General features: G+C 39.6%; 1 protein-coding gene and 4 non-coding genes across 6 annotated transcripts in view; 4 read left to right on the top strand and 1 right to left on the bottom strand.

Moving 5' to 3' along the window:
• Positions 1 to 7055, bottom strand: part of DNAJC5B (DnaJ heat shock protein family (Hsp40) member C5 beta) — a 32588-nt gene extending 25533 nt beyond the window's left edge. Inside the window, exons 1-2 of one of the 2 annotated variants that reach the window (XM_040588963.1) lie at positions 6884 to 7055; positions 4209 to 4371 (exon numbers count right to left, since the gene is read on the bottom strand). In XM_040588963.1, the coding sequence (XP_040444897.1) occupies positions 4209 to 4315 (107 nt within the window). In that variant the 5' untranslated portion in view covers positions 4316 to 4371; positions 6884 to 7055. The remainder of the gene's footprint in view (positions 1 to 4208; positions 4372 to 6883) is intronic. The other variant, XM_040588964.1, reaches the window with a different exon arrangement.
• TRNAY-GUA lies at positions 77 to 165 on the top strand. The gene is given in 2 exon segments: positions 77 to 113; positions 130 to 165. It is a non-coding gene; the product is annotated as a tRNA-Tyr (tRNA).
• Positions 603 to 675, top strand: TRNAA-AGC. The gene has a single exon. It is a non-coding gene; the product is annotated as a tRNA-Ala (tRNA).
• On the top strand, positions 1350 to 1438 carry TRNAY-GUA. Its single transcript is given in 2 exon segments — positions 1350 to 1386; positions 1403 to 1438. It is a non-coding gene; the product is annotated as a tRNA-Tyr (tRNA).
• TRNAA-AGC lies at positions 1856 to 1928 on the top strand. Its single transcript has one exon. It is a non-coding gene; the product is annotated as a tRNA-Ala (tRNA).
• Positions 7056 to 24152: the final 17097 nt, after the last annotated feature.

Here is a 24152-nt window from a genome sequence, read left to right as displayed (position 1 = left end):
TATGCGGGAGTGGTGTGAGAAGTGAACGTCTTTATGAGGCTGTGATGAGTGTGTGAGGTGTGAAGGCCCCATGCTTCCTTCGATAGCTCAGCTGGTAGAGCGGAGGACTGTAGGCTCCCTTGCACGGCCATCCTTAGGTCGCTGGTTCGACTCCGGCTCGAAGGAGTGCCCTTTTGGCTCTGGCCCAGACCCTGTGGCACCTCTCTCTCTTGGCCCTGCCCGGGCGGCTGCCCTTGAAGGTGTGCCCAGGCTGGAGCTCTTGCCACCGGTGGGGCAGACGACCAGCCAAGGCTGCCTGAGGTGAAGCCTGGGCCAGGGGATGGTTGGGGTGGCTGCCCTTGATGGTGTGCCCAGGCTGGAGCTCTTGCCACCGGTGAGGCAGAGGACCAGCCAAGGCTGCCTGCGGTGAAGTCTGGGCCAGGGGATGGTGGTCCTGAGGCGCTGTGTTTTTCAGGGGTCACCTCCGGCAAGGCAAAGAGTGGGTGCGTTGTTGGTGGTGTGAGAGTGAGGCCAGCGGCAGGCCCAGGCTTTGGGTGCGGGGCAGCCCGGGCCACGGGTGGGTGCCTGGGAGGGGAGAGGACCTCAGTCAGAGGCCATGGGCTGGGGAATTAGCTCAAGTGGTAGAGCGCTCGCTTAGCATGCGAGAGGCAGCGGGATCGATGCCCGCATTCTCCAACGCTTTTCATTCTCCTTACCTGGACAACAGGGACCTTTTCTGGGGGCTGTGGGGAGATCATGGTGTGCCCAGGCTTTACAGAGGAGGATGCCACCCTGGGCTATATCAGGAGTGGGACTGGCAGTTTAAGAGAAGACGTGATCTTCTCCCTCTTTGACTGTTGTCAAAAGTCATCTGCAGTACTATGTCCAGCTTTGAGCTCCCCCGTGGAGCTGAGACATCAAAGAAATGGAGCAAGCTCAGTGCAGGGCCACCAAACAGCTCTGGGAGTGGAGGGGTTTATATGTGCGGATGGGCTGAGGAAAGTGGGCATGTTCAGCTTGGAGAAAGAGGATCAACGGGCTTATGCATGACCTTCCAGCTGCTAGGAGAATGTTACAGAGTAGCAGCTGAATGGTTGCCCATTTGTCTGGTGCTTGACCAGAGGACTGGGCAGTGACTCTGAATCAAGGGAAGAGCTGCAGAAGATGACGCCCAAGGAGCTTGCGGAGATTTTCTGGTTTGGGGGTTGCACGATTTCAGGTACTAAAGGTTGGAGCAAGGTAGCATGATGCTGGAGCTGAGGTTGTTGATGAAGTAGGATGTTGGAATAGAGGCATCACATTGCGCTGTGGATGGGGAAGTTGTGGATGGGTGTGTGATGGGCAGAGGTTCTGGGCAGGGCCCCATGCTTCCTTCGATAGCTCAGCTGGTAGAGCGGAGGACTGTAGGCTCCCTTGCACGGCCATCCTTAGGTCGCTGGTTCGACTCCGGCTCGAAGGAGTGCCCTTTTGGCTCTGGCCCAGACCCTGTGGCACCTCTCTCTCTTGGCCCTGCCCGGGCGGCTGCTCTTGAAGGTGTGCCCAGGCTGGAGCTCTTGCCACCGGTGGGGCAGACGACCAGCCAAGGCTGCCTGCGGTGAAGCCTGGCCCAGGGGATGGTTGGGGTGGCTGCCCTTGAAGGTGTGCCCAGGCTGGAGCTCTTGCCACCGGTGGGGCCTGCGGTGAAGCCTGGGCCAGGGGATGGTGGTCCTGAGGCGCTGTGTTTTTCAGGGGTCACCTCCGGCAAGGCAAAGAGCGGGTGCGTTGGTGGTGGTGTGAGAGTGAGGCCAGCGGCAGGCCCAGCCTTTGGCTGCGGGGCAGCCCGGGCCACGGGTGGGTGCCTGGGAGGGGAGAGGACCTCAGTCAGAGGCCATGGGCTGGGGAATTAGCTCAAGTGGTAGAGCGCTCGCTTAGCATGCGAGAGGCAGCGGGATCGATGCCCGCATTCTCCAACGCTACCTTTTCTGACGGCCTCTGTCTTCTAGGGGCTTTGGGAATATCATAGCATGTTCACAGGATATATCGTCCTGGGCTGTATCAGGAGTTGCACAGTCCATCATCATAGGTATATTTAAATGATTATAATTTTTTGTTTGATAAACATTAAATGGCATTGAGAGTACTGCACACATTGTCAATCAAATTCTCAATCTCCAATGTCTTCTTGGTCAAAGAGGTATCAACGTAATTATTTTTGTGTAAATACTCTATCAAACTGGATGTCTTCAAACTTCTGAAGAAAACATAAGAAATTTGGTGTCTCTGCATATTACTTCACTGTCAGACTGAAAAGCTTAAGTTAGTACACGAAAAATATTTCTAAATATCACTTTTATATAGTAATGGAGATAAACAGGTCTCTTTCGAAATTCTGCTGATTAGAAGCCTGTTGGGTTTAGTCCTTGATAAATTTGATTTTGCCAAACTCCAAATAAAAGCACAGAAAGGTATTTCTGTCATGTTTATTAAAAAGAAAATTTTGCCCTGGGCTCTGGTAGTATGATTAATACTGACTTAATTAATAGCGGCAGGAAACTGAGAATCAAGTATCACTGCTTTTATACCTTGTACTGCAGAATACCAGTTCAGCAGCAGATTTTTGGATTAGCATAAATTAAAAGATAATTAAAGCAAATCTATGAGCCTGACTCATCATTTTATCTTGCAAATATTTACAGCTACTCCATTAAAATTGAATCCCTCTGACATTTCCATTTAGTCAGAAATAGCCTTTTTTTTCTGTAATTACTAATAAAGATGGATAAAGCACCACTGTCTGTTTTACCATAGATCACTCTGTAAATCATCCATATTAATGTTTAGCATTAGATAAAATTAATTCCATTCTACATTCTTCCATGGCAACTTTTTCCTTTGAGGATTAAATTAGGCCTCTTTTCGAGAAAATGAAATGTAAAAGCAACAGGAAAACATGAGGTTTGATACTGAAGATTGTTTCTGCAGCCAGTCTATACTACAAGGACAGAGAAGGTACAAGTCATGACTGAATTTGATACTGTAGTAAGTTTATCCCCCAGTGTTATAATTTTAAAGACAACAGAACCATGAGATGTCAACAGTTTTCCTTTCAGTGTGTGAAGAGTTTGAACATCCACTACTTCTGCCTCCATAGCATATATGCCTTTAGGAACAGAAGGTGAGAGAGATGCAATTTCCTCAAAAACACAGAGGACAGAGTCCCAGCAAAGTTTAAGCTAAACAATGATACAAGTAGATCTACTTCATAATCACTTTTTCAGTTCAAAAATATTCTTACATTTGATACAAAAAGCAATACAGCTGGTAATACAGTGTGACCACCAACACTCAGAATGATGCTGCAATAAAAATTTTACCATATTCATTAAACCTGCAAGTACATGTCTGGCATGGTTTGATGTCAAGAACATCTGTTTCACTCATGACATTTAAAGTTCTTTCTCTTTCAATAGCAGCAGAACAGACTTAAAAGCAAAATGAACCATAAAATCTTCTAGTCTTACTTCTAGGTCTCGTTACATTTCAACAATAAAATACTTTACACCATAAACTTGCATTTAAGTAAAAATTATCTTAAAGTCCTCTCTTCTTTTTCAATAGACAACCTCCCATTTCCTGTGCCATTATGTTTCAGTGGTTGGTTATGGTCACTGTTAAAACCATGTACCTTTTTTTCAGCTCAAATTGCTTTTGGATTCCAAGTATTGGGTTTTTTTATGCCTACCTTCATAAAGTGAGGAACAGTGTCACACCTAGCATTTTTCCTTGTCAAATATATTACACACTATAATAAAATAATCTGTCATCTTCTTTATGACAAGAAAAACTGATCAAACTCCTTATGTCTCTTTCTCTAGTTTATGAATTGTTATTATAGCACTTTTCTGCATTGACTTTACTTTTCAACATACTTCAGGAAAAAATGTTAACACAAGAACTGGGTGCAGTATTTGAAGACTGCACTTCACAAGCATAGTCTGTGCTATTTTATCCTAACAGTTTAACCTCTCATTCAGCTAGAATAAAACATTTTATATGAGGCACAGAGATTGCTTGTGGGATGAAATCAGTAGATTCACAGTGCATCATCTCAGATTCTTTTCAGGCTCATGGCACAAAAAAACCCTGTAACAATGAATGTTACAATGCAGGTAACTCAAAAGGTTTTACCACCATAATCATGCCAGACACACAAGCATTTTTAGACATGCTGCAAAACACATTTTACATACCTGTAGGACTTCTTAATCTCATCACGTGTTGCTCCTTTCTCCAGAGCCAGGATTTCATATAATGCTTCCCCTGATGTTGACAAAGCACGTTGCCTTTGTTCAGCCATGTTAGCAGTGCATTACCAAAGCTGGTAATGTAGAACAGAATTTAAAATTGCAGGGACTGCAAGTATATATGGATAGTATTTGTTATTGTTTGTTTTATTAGATTTTAATCAGGTAGTGAAAGGTTAAAAATACATGAAAGTGAAACTAGAATAAAATTTTCTCTAAATTATCCTCTGTCCCTTAAGATTTTTTATAATTATTTGAGAAAATGGAAAAGCAAAAACCATAAAACAGAACTTCTTGTGTTAGGTATCACCATTCATATTAAAGACTTAATGTTGCTCTCACTGCAATGAACGCCTAAATTTCCTGCAGCATTAATGCTTGCACATAGTATTTCCACCTAGTTTTATTTGTGTTTGTTTGCATCTACTTTTTCTAAGTCTTGGAAGAATAATTCTACCATTTGTAATTGTACCATTTGTATTGGCTTCTTGCAGTGGGATAAGAGCTTTTTACCTCTTTGTATAACCTAATACAACACAGTGGTGAGTTACTGCTTTCTCAACACAAGGTCTCAGATTCAGCCTAATCATTTTTAGGTGCCTAAGTTGAGTGATTAAATTTGAAGCTTAGTCAAACTAGGCTCTTTATATTGCCAGCAGACAGAGGTACATGCTCAGAGGACAGCTGACCAAGCACTTTCTCTGTATTACCTCTACAGTGTGCTCAGGATGACTGCATTCTCAACTCATATAGAATGAATCTGGATGTGGGCAAAAGGTCAGATAGCAAGAATTGACCTCAGTATTATAAAAGTAATTGTTTATTGCAAACTTATGTGGGAAATACTGACATCAGTCAAGGTCCCATCTTACTTGATATACAAGACTTTTGGCTGAATTCATGAGCTTCCGATAAGTTTAACAAAATGCCCTTACAGTATGGTGCAAATAAAGGCTAAACACAGGCTGACAGATTTAGTCCTCTTCAGATCTATCGTTTATTCCTTCCTTCATCACAGAAGCAAGGCAGACAAACAAGTGATTCTCCGCTTTTCACAGTTCATAGTTCATCTTTCTGGATTTGAAGAACCAAACATTTTTAAACCAGACCTAGCTATGCTAGGCAATGACATGAAGAAACTCATATAAACCATAATTTAAAACACCAGACATGGATACCTATCATTCATAAGATAAAGCTGTAGCTCTTTGATGGCAGACTTGCCGCAACAAATCTCTCACCATAGCCTCCTTATTTCTATGTTATACCCTTCTCCAAATGCTGAGAAGTGACCACAGCAAAAGCCTAAAAGTGAGCTGAAAGCCCAGCCATAAAAAAAATTTCTGAGAAGTTGTTCTGTTAGATAAGACTACCCACTCTGCTGAGTTAGAAATGATATCTTGCCATTATTCATATATTATTTACTAGGCCACATTTTGGTTCAGAACCAGCCACGTAAAACTTTGAAGTTCTTCAGCTCTGTTCAGTACCAAAAAGAAAAACGAATACCATGTAAGTACACACAGAAATACAATCCACTGAGTAATTCTGGGACATAGTATCTGATTTACTAAAAGACCTAAATTTATTCATATTTACTTTAATGTTTTCTTTTTCTAATAAGCTAACACACAATTTAGGGTTTTGTGATCTCCTGAAAAAGAAATTCCTTTGTATTTTTAAGTGCTGTACACAAACCATCAACTAAATGGACTAAACTTTTGTTTCTAAATTAACAATTAAGAATTAGATTATATATAAGCATCTAGATATTACTTTACCACCTACAGTAGTTACAATGCTACTTGTTAACAATGGTATGTCCAGAGCACATTTAACGTAATCCTGGGATCTATCCCGATCACACCAGCATCATGCTAGGCACATCAAGCCTGTTAATGTACAAGATAATGGTAGGCAACCGTGTGAACTCACAGTTACACAGCATTATTTTAAAATTCCATTACATAATGCTGATAAGATACATGGCAACCCTGAAGCATAAAACAAAATTAAAGTTACGATGGCTTTTATTCTGAAGAACTAAAAAGTCATGTAAATTTTACTTTCTTATAAAATAATGCTAATAACCTAGTCAGATATGGAAATTTTAACTCATTAGCCTATTCAGTCTTCTAGTGATTAATCACCTTGAAGGTCTAAGGATTTAAAATTATTTCTCACTTATTTAAAGCAGTCCTATAAAATAGAAAAAGTACAATGAGATGACACTTTTGTAGAAAAAGTTATGTTCTCTTTATTAAGGAAGATATAAGAGTTACAATTTGAGTACTAGATACATTGCTGATGGCTGAAATTACATTAGAATCCTATCTTCAATCTACATATTTTTGTTCCAGTAGAACAGAGTCAAGAAAATAGTTTCCTTCCTTGAATGACAATAAAACATATTAAAAGACAATCTGAATTCTGATAACAATTCCACATCTCCTAAGAGGATGGAACCTCAGTTAACTTCATCTGTTTCTGCACAAATTTTATACTATCCAGGTTTAACTACCTTATTCAGAGGTTGTAATAATATGCCTTTTTTTCTACAATACCCATAATTCATTTTGCTTTGTGCTGAAAAATAGGGCAAGGTAATTCCAATAACATACCTGCTTCAAAAAGTGATGGACCACAGCCTGGCATGTATAAACTCACAACATTATCAGTTCAATGTCTTGATGTTTTTATGCCGATATAATCCAAAAGGAAAGAAGCCACAGAAAGTGGCTGCTGCTTTTCATCCTTCTCAGTCAAGGTTAAACAGGTCAGTGGAGTCTGATTACTCCTTTTGTTTGTTTGTCCAGTATCCAATTGGTTATCTCTCAGGAAGATCTATGAAAGAGCAAATAAAATATTCATAAGCCTAAAGGCTGATATATCCGAGAGTTAATGACACCAAAAAATATGGGACGATTATGTATTTAGTATTTAGTTAGTTGTTCTTCTGTGCTTTACTCTTGATGGGATCTTGAGTTTGTCTTTTTTCTCCCACAAATACATTACATTTGTTCAAAGAGGCAACAGTCTTGCTCTAAAGTTCACTTCTCTGAGACCAGCCATGGATTAGGTTTACTATGTAGTCTCTTCCAGAACAAGATTAACTGAAGAAGTCCTTTTAGGACTCTTGAGTTCTTGTAAACTTTTATATCAAAATAGAAGATGTAGGGTGTCTTCTTTTATTCTGATGGAGCTTCTCCTCTAACTTATACCATGAAAAAGTCTGGAGAGCCATTCTTTTCCATTTGGAAAAGAAAAAACTGTAAATGCCAGAGACTTAAAAAACCAATTGCTCTTCATATGTCATCCCTAGAACAAAATAGTTCATCCTTTGAACTCAAAAAGTTCACTTCCCAGATCATCCAATTCCAAAATACATGTTTTTGTAGTAAATTGACCTTGGCTGGCTGCCAGACCCCTAGCCAGCCACTCTCACTTCCCCTCCTCAACAGAACAGGGCAAGAAAGTAAGATGAAAAACTCATAGGTCAAGATAAATATAGGCAGATCACTTATGAATTACTGTCATGGGCAAACCAGACTCAATATGGAGAAAACTGACTTAATTTATTGCAAATTAAAATAGATTTGGATGGTGAGAAACAAAGACAAAACCTAAACCAACACCTTCCCCTTATCACCCTGTTTCCAGACTCAGATTCGTTCCTTCATTTCCAGCTTGTCTACCCCTCACCCCTGAGTGGCACAGGGTGGATTGGGAATGGTGGGTTGTGGTGAGATCACAACAGCTCCTCCCTGCTGCTCCCTCCTCCTCACACTTTTCTCCTGCTCCAGCATGGGTCCTTCCCACAGGCTGTAGTCCTTTACAAACTGCTCCTGTGGGAATCCTCCACAGGCCACATTTCCTGTCAGGAGAACCGGCTCCTGCCTCCTGCGTGGGCTCCTCTCCATGGACCACAGCTCCTTTAGGAAATATCCACCTTCTCTGGCATGGGGTGGATGGGATGCAGCAAAATACCTGCTCCACCATGGCCCTTTCCCCACACTGAATGGAAATACCTGCTCCACCATGGTCCTTACCACAGGCTGCAAGGGAATCTCTGCTCCAGTGCCTGAAGCACCTCCTACTTCTCCTCCTTCTTCTCTGACCTAGGCATTCACAGGGCTGTTTCTCATACTTTTCCCTTTCCTCACTGCCATGCAGTGCCATTAAGTGTGTTTCCCCAGAGGTGCTACCAGCTTGGCTGATGGGTTTATCTGTGTCCTGCGGTGGGTCTGTGGTGGAGCCAGCTGTACCCAGTCCCTGACACCCTCCCACAGAAGCCTCCCTACAATGCCCCACTACCCAAATCTTGCCATGGACACCAGTAAAGCTTTATGTAGTCCTGCAAATGGATTCACGGAGTTCCGTAACCCAGTAAAGTCCGCTTTGGCAAGAGTCAGTGAGTTTGTTCTTGGATTCTACTGCAAGATTGGAATTAAAAATCAGCATTATTTTTTTTTTAAAAAAGTGTAACTAATTACAATCATATAAAACAAGTATTTATGAAAAAGGAAGCAACAGTGTGACAGCTGATATAAAAATTTGTTAGGTGGATGCTTTTTTAAGGTGAAGTATGTGATTCTAACATTTCTCTTGTTCTTAGGTATATTCTTTAATTTCAAACATTCCCTTAAATTTCAGCTTTGGATGGGGACAAGGCAAGCCACATTTCAACCCAAAATGTGTTTTTCATAGTTATGAGAAGTCAAAATACCTTTCCCAGGACATTAACAAGAGGGTAGGTACAGCTAATTCTATTACGTTGTATGAACACAGTAAACCAGATTATTCAATCAACTTGCTTGATCTCAGTTTTTGAAATGCCTTTACCATTCTCGCAAAGCAAACCAAAACAAAAATACACTTTTTAATGGTTAGAAGAAATTAAAGGGAAAAAATATAAAAGGAAGAAAATAAAATCACTTTGGGTTTGCCCGAATCCTCTGTACGGGTATACATCCTGTTACCTAGAAAGCAGCACTGTTCTGCAATCCCGTCGCAGACCTAGCCTTGCATTTCTGTGTGAATACAGCTCCCTCTGCTGTGCTGAGCCAACGCTGCTCTGTAACCTGCGCTGCTTCTTACAAGCACTCTTGTTTTGTTTGAAGGAGCACACTCTCTGCAAACCTAGTTTTTTCCTTTGAGGATTCTATATCCTAAGCACATTCTAATAAATCTTTCAAAGACTCAGACTTTAATAAATTGTCATAACTCTTTCATCAGATGAGCTACGTAACTTAGAAGAATAAAACATAGCATTTAATACCTGTTCACTCTTCTAATTGATTTTTATTTTTCGTATCATAACAACTGATAGTGCACCACAACACCACTGTGCCAGATGCAAAACGAAAAGACAGTCCTAGTCCCAAAGGAACTTATATCTAAAAAGTCTTACTTACACTTTACATTTCATTTATATGTTGCATACATTTCAAAACAGACAAATCAGAACATGTCTGGAAATGCAAAGTTGCGTATCAGCCTGTAAAAGATTTGAAATATGGGCCAGACAGAGCAGGAGGTCTGGGGCTGCTTCAGAAGCCTCCAGTTACACACAACCAGAGCTAAGGGTTGAAGAACTCTGAGTCACTCCAGTTCTTACTCCTACCACTCCCTCCTTTTCCTGGCTCATAGCAAGTTCAGGAACTAAGAGCCTGGAGCTGAAAGACAGACATGCATGAAAGGACTGGCATCATTGCTCAACCATGGTGTGAATTTCTAGCTTCCAAGGCAAGGAAAGACAATTTTTAAAAGCTGAATTGCTTTCTTAGTTTGTTGAAGCTGGCAGAGTTAATAATGACATCATCAAAGCATGTAGGAGACACAAGTGGTCAGATAGAGCACTCCTGACCTTCATGGAGAACCTACGGCTTCTGACTCTATCTTCCTATAGTGACAAGGAAAGAAAATCTCTGATTTTACTCAGAGGAATTTGTGGACTGAAATAAATTATCTTGCTGACATGCTTTAGTAAAGCCGGCAGGTGGAGGGAGGTGACCCTGCCCCTCTGCTCAGCACTGGTGAGGCCGCACCTGGAATGCTGTGTCCATTTCTGGGCTTCTCAGTACACAGGAGAGATGGGCATACTGGAGAGAGTCCAACAAAGGGTTAGGAAGGTGATTAAAGGGCTGATGAGGAAAGGCTGAGAGAACTGGAGATGAGAAGGCTCAGATCTTATCTATATATATAAATTCCTGAAGGGAGGGAATGAAGAGGATGGAGCCAGTCTCCAGTGCAGGACCAGAGGCGACTGACACAAACTGAAACACAGGTTGTTCCCCCTGAACATCAGGGAACACTTTTTCACTGTGAGGGTGACTGAGCGGTGGCATCAGTTGCCCAGGGATGTGGTAGAGTCTCCATCCTCGAGTCTTCAAAAGCCGCCTGGACATGGCCCTGGGCAACCAGCTCTAAGTGGCCCTGTTTCCTTTCACCAAAACTTTCCTAGTGTGATTACTATTATCACTAATTACTGTGCCTTGTTCTGCCAAACAGGTGGCAAGAACATTAGTGAGGATGTTGGAATTTATATTGGTGACTGACCAGAAGTGACCAGAGAAAGAAGGCAGCTGAGCAGACTGAAACAAGAGCTCTTGCTAGCTGATGACTTTTCACAGGCACATGAATGGCAGTCTGAAAAAGATGACCCAACCCAAGTAAAACATGAGGATATGAGTAAAGTGCAGTAGACTGACGAAATGAGAGAGTATGTACAACAATAAAGAGTGTATACAGCGGCAGTGTGTGCTGTTTTTTCACTCTTTGGGCAGGATCTACCTTTTGTTTAATTTTTTAACGTGCTATGGTGATGTCAACATTCATAACACCCAGCTGAGCAAGCTAATCAAAGGGCAAAAGACTAAGCAAGTGGAAGAGGATGCTGCTGCTAAGATATGCTGGACCCCTGGCTCTGGCACAGGGACTGATTTTTGTTAAGAAGGGAAGAGTACTTCTGAGGCAGCTATGTCCCAAAATATTGTTCTTGTAATTTCTTTTTAGCCAGTTCTGCTTCACATGCTCCTGGATATCTAGTGCCCTGTCTGAACTATACTGCATGCCACCTGTGAGATACTCAGTCTTCTAAAGAAAAGAGTATTGGTTTAAGGTCCTTTCTTCAGCGTGAGCCTTTTTAGATCTCACACAAGCCCAACAATTCTGCGGCAAGAAATTACATTCCTTTTGCCACATTTCTCTGTTACAGAATAGCTACTGTCATTATGGCTTCAAAAGTAATAACAGAATTGATTTAAATAATATGATTGCATTGCATCCGTTTTTAAATACATATAACTATATTGGAAGGAAGGTATTCCATCTGGTAACCCATCTGCAACTCCATCTATACAAGAAGTATTCATAAGAGAACATTCATATATTTGAATTCTCTGAACATATTGTGACCTTCTGTTACTATTCACATAGAATATCTCAATTTAAATATATGTTGAGTTTTTAATATCTTTCAACAACTGCAGTATTGGAAAAAAGTAGCAAACTCAGGAAGTATGAACCTTAAATGAACAGTCAGCTGCATATCCAAGTTGCTCATGCATTTACATGGTCAGTTTGACACAGAGAAGCAATCCAGAACTTTACCTTCCTAGGTCATTCCAGTAAAACCAATTCAAAGGTTTGGTGGACTGCTTAAGTGACATGATATAAACATTTTTTCCCTCAGAATTAAATTAGAGACTTAATTATTTTTTTTCAGCAATAGTACTATACTTAACTTTTTAAATGAGATAGTCAGTGGAACACTGGAAAACTTATTTTCATCTGTGGTTTACAAGAAAGTTCTTCTATTGTCCCTAATATAAAGTGGGTCATGGAGGTAGCCATAAGTATGATGTAAATCATAATAATCTCTCTGGCTTTAATTTCAGTTTCTTTCTGAAAAGCAAAGAATAGGAAGTCCTTAGTTTATACAGCTTTGACAAGTTAGAAGTGAGTTATCTAGGACTTCAAGTAAAAGTGAAGAAAGAGTCTCCTAATCCCTTATTTAGGTAGTGCCTTGGTAATTTATTTTGCAAACAGCTGTAGCACTTTAAGACTGTATTCTACCACTTCTTATTGTAAGTTAAGAAACTCACAGTTCTGCTAGCAGGGTTATTTCTTTGAGCACAGCCTAATCAGCTACAGCTAAGAATGAGGAATATTAGCTTGAATAGTATAGTAAGTGCTTTGACCTATTTCTCAGGTTATTTTACTAGAAACAGATTAGGAAACAGCAGTACCACATCTTCTCGGTACTTGCTCCTTGGGAATCAACAGCTGCTTTCAGTCCTCCCCAGCAGGTACAAGCTTTCTCCAGTACCTAACAGTTCTCTCCACTGGTTCCTCCTTCACATTAAACAACCACCCTTTGGTATCTCCTGCAGTCTTTGTCTAAGCAGGCTCTTTCCTAAAACCCCCAACATAGTCCTCATTTCCATTCTGCACCTACCCCCCAACTATTCTCTCCCAAATTCCCACAAGCTGGCTCCTCACCTATATAGCTCCCACGAGGGAGAGCATGCAGCAGGGGAGATGGCAGCCAGTAGCCATTTCTTTTCAAAGCTTCATTAATCCTCATGTAGGATTTATTACCCTGCCATAGAAATGCTCACTTAATTGATGGCTGAGAAGGTAAACTCTTGTAAAGTGCTGATGAGTAACTATCTTATCTAGATCGAGAAAGGAATGTCTGTTCAGTGATCAAGTTAAAAATCAAAGAATTAAAGCAATAAGCAATCCCAGGACTAGGGGAATTACAGATTAAGGGATGAGAAGACAGAAGTCTCAGATATTTTTTTTTCTGAATGTCATTTACTGGGAGAAAGTAAAAAAACCCTAAAAATGTATTTAATTAGCAAAATATTTCACCGATAAAGAAGCAAAATCATAAACATGAATGCTATTATCCATGCACTAGGTGTAGAAAAAGCCACTGGCAATATTTCCCAATAATTCAGCAGACTAATATCTCAGAAAACTAGTAGCTTCGCTGTTAACCATTTTTCACAATTGTTCTTAGGGTTTTTCCCCCCCCCTTATAACAAGACTTTTCAGCTGGAAAATACTCAGAGCTGAAACTCAAAGTAAACCCGTGGGCTTACAGTTGACTCAAGTCAATCTGAGGGCTGCCAGCAAAGGGGCGGTCCAAACTTTCACTGATTTTTTTTTCTTAGTTTTCAGCTAAATCAACTTGCTAGTCTGACTCACCCTGTGACTGGCATCGTTACTAGAGCTGATGCAATGGAAGTGGTGACATCACACCTTTTCAGCATCAGTTAAGTCTTACACTGTCTCCAGCTCACCACAAAACTGCAGCTTAAAGAGTATATAGGGGGCAGAATACCATACAAGTGTGAAGCACAAGTAAACTATGTGGAAAACAGCACAGATTAGGAGAATTAAGACTCCTCCAGACTAGTCTGTGGCTATAGGACAGGGCAATGTTTGACAGCATATTAAATATTTTGGAGGCTTTGCTGTCAGCTTTACAGTGCTATGGTTTGCGCGACACGATGTGCTGTTCCAGTTGAAATGCTCTCTGCCAATTCAATTTGTTCAAACAAAACTTTGACAGGCTAACTTTGCCCCGGCAGGATGACTGCTACAACAGGCATCGGTTGCCCACACAGCCCTAACCCTCTGTGGTTCCAGCACCGCATGTTCCTCTGCAACCAGGATGAAAGCAGACAGGCAGCATAAAATCCTCACGAAGTGCTCTGCTAATTTGACAAAAATGTAATCATGTGCCCACACCTGATCCAGATCAAATTTGTACTGCTGGGTGATGTGGCATGGCCCAGAGCCAGCGGTAATGATTGTGGAACCACAGTGCTCGGCGAAGGCTTCTCCTGCAGATGAATTACCCGTATGGGAGACTGTAAATACAGAATGTGGCCTGTCGCTGTGGAAACAGCTTGTGCGGGCTCCCTAGAACATGCCCCGATGCGCACAAAAGAGACATAGCATAACCCCTTGCCAAACCACCTTTTTTTCTACGCTTAGAGGGAGGGTGCTGCATTGGCCTCTGACTGAGAGCATTAAGCAGGGGAGGGGGAAGAAAAAAAAAGGAAATTACATGTCTGAGGTTTTTCTTTTGGGCAAGTCTCTTACAAAAATAAAGGAGTGTACAAATGTCTTTGTTTCCCTGCCAACTTTTATAAGACCAAGGAAAGCTTCATTTTCCTGTTTATTTCATATGGAGAACAGCTAATGAATTTAACCTATTGATGATTTTGCAGCTGCCTGCTTTAATTTGCTTATGATTGAGAAACAAAAAAGCTAGTGTAACAGCAATGATTTGCCAAAGCCACGGAGCGGTCATTGGTGCATGATCCAGCTGTGTGATCAAACTTCAATTAGCCAGCTGTAACAACAGACTGCAGGCTGTCTTTCCGAGCAAGAAACCAGTATTAAAATTACGGCCACTGGTTAGTAGTTGTTTATTTCCAAGCTGCCTGATTTGTCCATAATAAGGTCAATATAATTGTAAAGGTATAGAGCGCTAGCATTTATTCCCTGCTAAAGAACATCATGCGCTTTTCAACCTTATGATGTATCTATTGATTGCAATAGAAAATTCAGGCCACAAAATTCAGTGGTAATTGTTATTAATAAATGAAGAATTATGCTTTACCAGGAAACAATCTTTGGGGGTATATACTCACAGGCCTTAGCAGAAGTCATATTACTTAGTTCAGGAAAATTGAGTACAAGCCACTTATTTATATCAAAGAGTCCTATGGACTTTATGGAAATCATACAGAATTCCATAAAGAATTGTATGGCTGCTATAAACCCTACAAGATAATGTTCAATGTCCTTTTGATTCAGAAGGTGAGATCCCAGCCCCCTATAAATCAGTGACAGAACTCCCAATTGAGACTGACGGAAAATGAGCACCCAATCATTTGCAGCTCTTATTTATAAATTTTTCCATACATTACTCCATGTGGCTGGGGAACCTTATGGCTTTTACTCACATTAAATTCCACAGGGGGGTTGTTGTTGTTTTTCCAAAATCTGGGGGGAAGATGATTCACTTCAGGGGAAGCAAGCTACTTTACTTTCTTGCTTTCCTTGAAAACCAGCTCTTCAAACTTTAAGTTTAATGTTATCTCAAAATATTATTTCAAAATAATTTACAAATGCTAGACAGGGGTTCCCAAACCGTGGTATCCTAGCTCCGGACTACCTAAGCTACTTGAGAAGGCATGTGCAGTCCCTTGGGAGCTACTGCTGCCCTGCTGCACCACCAGTCCCCAGCCAAGGTCAACCCTGTGTCAGCTAATGCATAAAGCTTCGTACAGTTCTAACAAATGGAAACTAGAATACCGAATAACAGCTAACTCTCCAAATTTGCACTGTAATGTGTTTATTCTCTCCCAAAATCACAAACCTGGAGATGTGAAGCTTTTCTTGGGAAGCCGGGCAAAAGCAAGTAGAAACTGGCCACCAGCAGCCTCTAGCTGGAATGTGGCAGTGTTATAAAGACTTCTAGTGTGTGCATGCAGTCTATACCATAGAAAGGGGAAATTACTTGCTGCAGTATGTATGTCACATCAGAGTAGAACAGAATCCGTTTTATGTATTACTTGGTAACAGTCAGTACGTGCTACTCCTGTTCATTCATATCGAAATCTCCTCTGCTGGTGCTAAGCACCTGACTTTGCCATCTTTCATTGTCAGCTTTTGAGGTCAAAATTCAAAACAGACAATTTGCAATAACAGATTTCACCAGTTCTTCCTTTTCCTCTTTTCATGTTATTTAAGTGTCACATGCAGTTTAAATTAATGTATTGTTATGGATTACATACACAATTTGTATTATAGGTATTATGAATTACATACAAAACAATGTTTATTCCTACATTTGATAAGTGGCAATTATAAATAAGTTTGCATGATGAACATTTGTTCATCTTTTTTTGTTTATCTATTTCATCAGTTGTTTCCACAGATGGACATTCATGCACATAGACATAATAAAGGGACAAGAAAACAAAAATATATCTGAAAACTGAATTACAAAGCAATTATACATTGAATTCATATGTGGTTTAGGAAGCATAGCTTCATGCTGTATATTTTTTCCCATATCCTGCAATAAACCAGTCACTTGCAATGCAAATTGTATTGACTTGGGGTGTATTAGTATTAGTTCTGACTTCTAACAAATTAAAGTAAATTCTGCCACTATTGAGGAATTTATTATCTTGGCTGCAGATGCAATGATGTGTAGTTGGCACACAGATCATCCAATTCAACACCAGCAGCAATATACGCAATCTTTCACCAAATTAAGCTGCTTGGGTCTATTGGTTCTCAAAGCTTTGGGCTCCGCAGTGAAGTATCAGGATCTTTCTCTAGAGGCTTTACACTCTTTTTGCCTTTTTTGACAAATTACAGGTACTGCAGAATGTGTTTTTTCTACTTATTTTGTGAGTGTATAACTAAAACCTCCTGCATACAACTAAGCAGATGTCATGGTTTTCCCTGGTTTTTGATATTCTATAAAACCCACTGTCTTGCAGGTTTTGAACTGCAAGAATTGAATTTGCAAACTAGTATACTGAGTTTTGCGAACTAGTATATTTATTCAGATTTTATACATTTTGGAATGAAATTGCTTCATAAAGAATTGTATTAACAAATATTCATAGTCCAAGGTGAGACTAAACAGTATAAAAGTTGCTTATTTTCTTAGGCCTACGCTTGTAAAATGTAGTCTAGAAACTTCTATTCATGCAGTTTAACCTAGAAAACTGCTGATGTGGTATTGATTTATGTAGATTTAACTGATGTTCTGACACATGACTAGAGGGTGTTCTACATAATCCCAACTCAGCAAAGCATGTAAGAACATGCATAAAATTAAGTATATACTTTGTACCACTAACACTTTATGCCAACTAACTCATATTTCTGCCAGAAATTCTGCTATGCCTGTCTTATATCAAAAATATGTTATATATGTTACACATATATATTCCATAGATATGTTATATATTCCACATGTGTTATATATTTCAATGTTACACATATATTTCAAAGAATATCTTTATGTGATATTTTAAAACTAGATTTTCTAAAATGAAATACTTTTTGAATGATATAGTATCTGACTAATCTCTTGCATAATCCTGATTTACACCATGTAGGTGAGTTTTTATGATACAGATGATGTGGTCTAACTGTGGGCTGACTCAAAAAGTTGCACTCCCATCACCAGTTACATACCTGCACCTTGTACCAGCTGTGCTGTTTGGCTGGTCCCACTTTTTTTTTTTTTTTGGGGGGGGGGGGAGCTAAGGTTCATTTTCTGCCAGCTTAACTCCCTGAACTCTCTTGGCTTACCCTAGAGCTGAGCATCAGTACTGGTAGGAGTGAAGAGCCAGGAGGAGTGTGATGTAGGGGCATGGCCCCCTGCACAGCAGCATCTAGCTTAGCACAGATGTATTTTAAAACCACATTTCCAGTCACTCCACACCATTAAGAGGCTCAGGCCCTGTGTTTTAATGCACACACACACACACACACACTCTCAGCTTTTAAACAAGGGACTTGTCTCTAACTAAATGCAAAGCTGCTTTTAAGAAATTGATCGAAAAAATGTTCTCCTAGTACTCAGACTGGCTTTTATCTGAACATAAAAGTCAGTTTATCAGGGTTAATCCTTTTAGTATGCACTTGTCTTACAAGAACAATTTTCTTTCATTTGGTCAAGACAAAGGAATTCAGGAATTTCTGTAAACTAACCCTCCCATCCTTTGTTGCATTTTTGTTGACATATTGGCAACATTCCTTCCAGTTTTAATTGGATTAAGCACATAGAAATCTAGTGAGTTGTAAAACAGACAAGATTCCAGCTACCTTATTGCTATTGTTAAAAACAAAAGGTCTGCAAAGAATACACCTAAATAAAACCAGAGGTAGTCTCTTGAAAGTAATGAAATCTTCTCGCTGCATTTGCTCAGGTAGTTAATGGGAAGACTGGCAGAATGACAGATGTTTTTTCCAGACTTTCAAGAAGAAGTCATGCTAATGCTAACCCCGGCACATTCTTTCCTTCACAAAGAAATGTCAAGATGCTACATCGTAGAAAAACATGAGTTCCTGAAAATATTTAATCCTCTCACTTCTATTCATATGAATAGGATTAATTTCTACTGCTATAGGTTTTGATAGACAAGCAGTCCCATCAGTTAGTTAAAAAGCAACCAGAAAAAGATGAAACACCTGATTAATTTTTGATGCAAGCTCAAATGTAATGGAGAAACTGAAGTAGTATATTTGAGCAACTTTTGAAAAGGCAGAAAAAATAACTACTTGGACTATAATGGAGTAATTTAATTTGAATACTAATTAGTATACATTTTTTACTACTAATGTGATCCTCTGAATATAAGTGTTAATTCTAATTGTAGTTAATAATTACTTCAAAATAAGTATTTTTGTGAGGGAATAATTGCAGAAAAAATGGCAGTTCAATGAAAATAAGATCGAATAGTTAAAAAGCCAATGTGCAAGAGGAAGGTAGGTGTAAGAGAAAGGCTGCCAGGCTCCTGCATGTAGTCATCCAGATTATCAGATGCGCAAATGCTGCAAGTCGCTCAAGTTCGCATTTCTGATTTTCTTCATCCACCAAAGGGAGACTGTTGTTGATGTGTCCTTTTTGGTTTTAGAAACTTTCCAATAATATTAGCATATATAAAAAAGAAACTATTCTGCATTCTCATACAAATAAGCTTCTGTGACAAGGCAATGCACTCATCTTTAATATAACCAGAAATAAATTAAAATGGTCTTTGTCTGAAAAATTCTAGTGTTAATAAGATCTCATTTTTGACCTTTAAACAACAAACTGCTTTCCTTTATTTTCTGGCAACACAACACAGTGAGATTAATAAGACACTGTTGCTTCAGGAACTTTAGCTCATTATTCCGTTTCTAGCACTATTTGATATCCTCAGTTCTAATATTACAAGACACCCTTACCATATGCCAATAGACTAATAAAGAATCAGGTGGGACACCAGCAAACTTTTGAACCTAAATACAACTTCCAAACTCAAACCTAACTCTCAGGCTCTAATTATGGACAGCTTATTTTTTTAAAAAAATGCAAGTAAAAATTGCTTTAAAAAATCCTGGTTAAGACTGTGCTGAAAATTACACCTTCATTTAAAGAAATCTAGAAAGGATGTGCAATTTTAATGAGGTATTGGGGCAACACATAAAACATTAAAAAAAAGTTACAAAACCAAGCCAAAATAAACCACTACATTTTCTAAAGGCAGAATGGGTGATTGATGATCTACAGCTTATCATGGAGGCTACCAGGTTCTGTAAGTTGAACGGTACATTCAAAAATGATTCAGCTGGCAAATGTGTGTAACGTCTGTTCATAGGGGTCCAAACTCACTTCCATTACCAAGATAAAAAGCTGTGAATTTTCAGCTTCTAATAACACCATTAAACTTGTAAGCTGCACCTCTGAAACTGCACCTGGGGTTCTCATATCCTCCCACTCTGATATTAAAAATATTCTCCTCATCAGCTGTTATTAGGCTTGTAAAAATGGCACAAAGATAAGCTTTCTGTACAGGCTTATGCTGACACCAATGCCCTTAGTTTCTTTAATGCTACTGTAGTATGAGGATTTTTGTCCAGACAACTGTACCCACTGAGAAATCCAGAACTTCAATGGCTGAGACCATTTAAGCTGTGTGCACTGTAACAAGTTTTCTAGACATGCATTTAAGAAAAAATAACCGTGTGAAAAGAATCACCTTTTCATGCTGTTTTTCCCTGTAATATCTTCAGTGGAGTCAGAAAAACCTGTGTTTGAACCAATATTACAACTTTGATAGTCTGCAGCTGTGTGCAGAACTGACTTTTGGTAGCCTGTTTCCACAGTCAGTCCCTGTTCCTGGAGGCTATAACTTGTCAGTAAAATGCTAGTCTTAAATTAAGCATAGAGGGGGATTCTTAGGGCTGGAAGAAAAGAAAAACTGAAATCCTCTGGGAGCACTCTTGAAAAGTTAAAAACTTCTGTTCCAGCTTGCTGGTTTTGGCACAGAATTGGTATGTGTCCGTTAGCCAATGTCAGTTTAGTGAAATTGAAGTCATTACAAATATTGAAAGTATTCTAAATAGTTTTCAATATGATATTCAAAACACCAGAAATTGAAGCAAAAGCAAACAAGCAGTCTGCCCAGGCAAGTCAAACCAACTTAATCTGCCTCTCCAGCAGAGTGACAAAACCTGCAGCTAATGGGAACATGGTACACATGACAGCTCCTCTTCACCGACGCTGCCCTTCTACGTGGTGCACCCTAATACTATCATAAACAAAATCATGTATCCCACTTTACCTGATCGACTTCACAGACACAAACTGAAACATCTAAATTATGACAAAGGCTGTCCTGTGTTCCCTCTTTTCAGTGAAGAGAAAGGCTACTTCAGGGAACTACTTGAATGCCCTGCTGTCTTTCCCTTAATTATTGACTATGAAATTAGCCTTAGGCAACTACTCTCTAGGTTAAACCTCTAAAGTCAGAATGATGAACTTGGGACACAGAGTAGATAAAGCTACTGCAATATGGGTGCAAAAATTATTGGAAACCATTACCAGAGGAGTCAGCAACGGTTGACAGGATATACCAAATTCCATTCTTCCGGTCTCTTCAAGATCTTGGACTCTCTCATTCATAGAATTTTCACTGTTGACCTGACTATTTTTCAGAGCATGCTTATGAAATTTACAGATGACAAAGAGCCAGAAAAGACTGCAAGTATATTGAAGAACAGGACTAGTATTCAGTCTTGACTGACTGAAAAAAATGGATTGAGGAAATCACAATGCATTTGGGTAAAGGCAAATGCAAATTATCCCACTCAGCAAAGACAAACATACTGAGAGGATGGCTTAAAGTTCTGCAGAAAATGATCTGGGGGTGCAGGGGATGGCAAACCAAACAGGAGTCAAGACTGCCATATTGCCACAAAAATTCAAACAAGTCCAACACAGATCCAGGGCAAGGCAGAGGGAAGGGACACACCAAATGGGGACAGGACTACGCTTCAACCACTCTGCCAGACGACTAGAAATCCTGTGGAAATATATAGTAGTCAGACAGAAACTCTGGATGGAAAAAAAGGATTTATCTGATCGTGTGCCAGAGAACAATGTTTAAAAACGCAGCTACTGAGGATGTAAGAAATGAAAAGACATTTTTCCTTTCTATAGAAATAACCCTGCCTTTTATACCATGTAACTTCTCCAGGTAAGAAGCTAAAATCTCTCTTGTGCTTGCCTTGATTGTGTACCTGTACAAATAAATATTTTCTGTGTTCTCAGAGTGTTTTCAAAGTACAAGTATGTTATGCCTTTGAGGATCCTTATTTTCCATTTTGTACAAGAACATGGGAAAAGCATCCCTTTCTGTTCAGACTGTTCAGTTCTGCTGGCTGTGCCCCAGAGTGGCACTCCGTGCCGTTTGGTAAGCCCAGCAGAATGTTTTGCTGGAGTACTCGTGCGATTTCATCCTCTTTTCACAGTAACCAGGAAACTAAACTAACTCCGACTTTTTGATCTTCCATCTCCCCTGTTTCACTTGAATTCCCCTCTTCGTAATAAATCTGGCCATCAGTAATGCTTCTTTCTTGGTAGACAACACCCTGAAAATAATGATGTGTAAAAGACATTAACTGTAAATGGGAAAAGAATCATTGAAACTTTATTAATGCTCCCTAAATTGGAATACATTCTGATGTGTAATCTGTTCTGTATCTGCCATGATAATGAAGCCACAGGGCTTACATGGATGACCTATGGCACCTCATGATGTCATATAATGCATTTAAGAAGTGCAGCAACATGGTGCTCAAAGAACTCCACGGTTCACAAGGAAAACAATTCAAACAAAATGCTCTGGATTAACACTTTGGTGCTGCTGTACTTCTGAAAAAACTCTAAACAAAAATAAAATTAAAATAAATAGAATCCTCTTTCCTGTACTATAAGGTCCTCTCCTATGAAGACAGGCTGAGAGAGTTGGGGTTGTTCAGCCTGAAGAGAAGGCTCCAGGGAGACTTTATAGCAGCCTTCCAGTGCCTAAAGGGGCCTACAGGCCTTACAAAGGCACGTAGAGATAGAACAAGGGCTAATGGCGTTAAACTGAGAGAGGGTATTTTTAGATTAGCTATTGGGAAGAAATCCTTCACTATGAGGGTGGTGAGACACTGGAACAGGTTGCCCAGAGAAGCTGTGGATGCACCATCCCTGGAGGTGTTCAAGGCCAGGTTGGATGGGGCTTTGAGCAACCCAGTCTGGTGGAAGGCGTCCCGGCCCATGGCAGGAGGTTTGGAACTAGATGATCTTCAAGGTCATATTCCAACCCAAACCATTCTGTGATTCTGTGATGACTGTATGATAACTTGCAGAAAGACAAGAGAGCAGACAGAATGGCCATGGCACGTGTATTCTTTTTGTAACAAACGTTATTTAGGCTGAAACATTATTTAGGTTGAAAATATGTCACTTATGCTGTAACTCTAAGGCTTTGTCTATCATTCTGAGGTAGGATTCTTCCTTATAAACTTGTCCAAGAAATCATCACTTGGCTAATTTTAATAACTTCTGTATTTACTAAAAGTAGTAATTTGTGTCCTGAAAGCAGAACACCTATGGAATCAGTCACTGCCTGGAAAATCTATGCTTACTTTGTAATAATGTATTTCAGATTCCTTAAAAATGTTACATAAACATTAATTAAAGATCAAAGATAACTTGATTATTAGCGAGGGAAAATGCTGATTACATTATTTTAAGAATGTACTGGCTCACACCAAATGCTAATATGACCTTAAATAATTAGTTTCAACCAGTCAGATGTAAAGTACATCAAGCTGATAGAAACCATGAAACATATTATTGATAATCTTTATTTATAGTTTGACCTTGTAGGATTGAAATGTATACTATGTATGTTCAGTGAAAGTAAAAGTATTCTTTTTTCCCCCCACAAAACATGATCTGTTGTTCATAAAATGAATTTTAGATTGACTAGAGTAAAAATCCATCTTACCCAAGTACAGAAGACTAATCCTGTATTAGTATGAAAGAACCAAAAGTAATTTTGAAAAATGAATGAGGGAGGGAAATCCTGCCTCCAGTGAAACTGGTGGAGTTCTATCAGTAACTTAAATGCACCGTTGATTTAATGTAAGCAGACCAAATATAAGTAAACTGTCAAAGAATGTGGAAGAAAAACTGACATACCTTAGTTGCTGGAAAAAATAAAAGGCTGAGTACATTATTTTACTTTGAATTATTATTTGCTTATTATATTTTTAATTATTTCATGCAAACATTATAAAATCATATTGTGAATGCTTGTGACATTTTTATTTCAAGAAATGGGAGAAAAAAAGCTGAAGAAAGCCTTTAGGATGAGGCAGTTGATCCAACGTCCTCTCTCGTGTGTACAGATATCCTTGTGGCTATCCATGAGACAATGTGGGACTGCAGTTCTGCAGAAGAATGAGGTGCATTTCACTTCAGAGCTCAGAGTAAAATGGCCATCAGTTCACATGTATAAAACTTCTTGCTTCAACAACTAGTTCAGATGAAAATCCTCCATACAAACCACCTATTCTTTCCAAATGGGTTCCTCCAAAGCTGTGTCATTACCTATAAATAACCGTTATCATGTGAAATCTAAACCTTTCTGCCAGTAAGCAAGCACTTAAAAGAACAATGCATTATGCAAAATTAAATCATATGAATCATTTTGCAAAATCTGATTTTTAAGTGGGTACAGGTACTTCATATATTATTCAAAGAACAGAAATGTTCCCTTACCTATCATGCTATAT

The sequence above is a fragment of the Falco naumanni genome, chromosome 3, assembly GCF_017639655.2.
Source record: "Falco naumanni isolate bFalNau1 chromosome 3, bFalNau1.pat, whole genome shotgun sequence".
In the NCBI taxonomy this organism is placed as follows: domain Eukaryota; kingdom Metazoa; phylum Chordata; class Aves; order Falconiformes; family Falconidae; genus Falco; species Falco naumanni.
The sequence above is the reverse complement of the archived record's forward strand: the minus strand, read 5'-3'. Positions and strand labels throughout refer to the sequence as shown.